A 961-nucleotide genomic window follows, 5' to 3' on the forward strand; every position below is an offset into this window, starting at 1 on the left:
GTGGGGGTGTTGCGGGGTGGGTGGGGGTGTTGCGGGGTGGGTGGGGGTGTTGCGGGGTGGGTGGGGGTGTTGCGGGGTGGGTGGGGGTGTTGCGGGGTGGGTGGGGGTGTTGCGGGGTGGGTGGGGGTGTTGCGGGGTGGGTGGGGGTGTTGCGGGGTGGGTGGGGGTGTTGCGGGGTGGGTGGGGGTGTTGCGGGGTGGGTGGGGGTGTTGCGGGGTGGGGGTTGGGGTGGGGTGCTACCTGCGATGGCGGTGACTCTCCGCACTCCCGCTCCCGGGTCTGCACTCACCAGTCGCCGCCCCCGAGGCTCCTCCTGTGGAGCCTCCCGACCCCAGGCTCAGCTGCACCGTCTCCGGGTTCATAGTGAGCGACCGTCAGCGCCTCAACCTTGGGCCGCCATCATCAGGCTCAGAAACAGCTTCCTTTCCGGTCCCCGGGTAAACCCCTCCCACCGGCACCGGAAATACTCGGCCCCAAAACTCGGTTCCGTGTGCAGTTCGTCCCCCCAACCGCCCATCAAAGGACACATTAAATTACATTAAACCGTCTCCCGCTCTTTTGTGATAGCTGCGTCCCAGATATTAAAATCTGGCAGGTTTCCCCTGCACACATCTAGGAAGAGCAGTTGTTCAGAGGCACTGCAGTCAAAGATAGTTAAGGCCATCCTGACACTGAGTGTGTAAGGAGCCAGGAGTGAAATAGGGAATAGCCTCAAAACCAAGCTCACTCACTGAGCTCAACTGGTTCATTATGATCGGATAATGAGAAAAACTATATTTAAAAAGTGTAAAAGTGATATGAGCAATATCGGTACTTATTCAAGGACCGGCTCTTTCCCAATCTTATCAGACTTCTGAATGGACCTCTCAAATTTTAACTTTGGTGTTAATGTTGCTCTCCGTGCACCTCTGTGTTGTATACTCACTCTGTTCTATTACCTTAATGCACTTTGTATGGTAAG

General features: G+C 56.6%; 1 protein-coding gene across 1 annotated transcript in view; it reads right to left on the minus strand.

Moving 5' to 3' along the window:
* The window catches only part of taf10 (TAF10 RNA polymerase II, TATA box binding protein (TBP)-associated factor), a 9,207-nt gene extending 8,716 nt beyond the window's left edge, over positions 1-491 (minus strand). The window contains exon 1 of the mRNA XM_048614854.1: positions 241-491. Coding sequence (XP_048470811.1) covers positions 241-362 — 122 coding nt within the window. The 5' untranslated portion in view covers positions 363-491. The remainder of the gene's footprint in view (positions 1-240) is intronic.
* Between the last annotated feature and the right edge of the window lie 470 nt (positions 492-961).

This window comes from Rhincodon typus, chromosome 31 (genome assembly GCF_021869965.1).
Source record: "Rhincodon typus isolate 14 chromosome 31, sRhiTyp1.1, whole genome shotgun sequence".
Taxonomy (NCBI): domain Eukaryota; kingdom Metazoa; phylum Chordata; class Chondrichthyes; order Orectolobiformes; family Rhincodontidae; genus Rhincodon; species Rhincodon typus.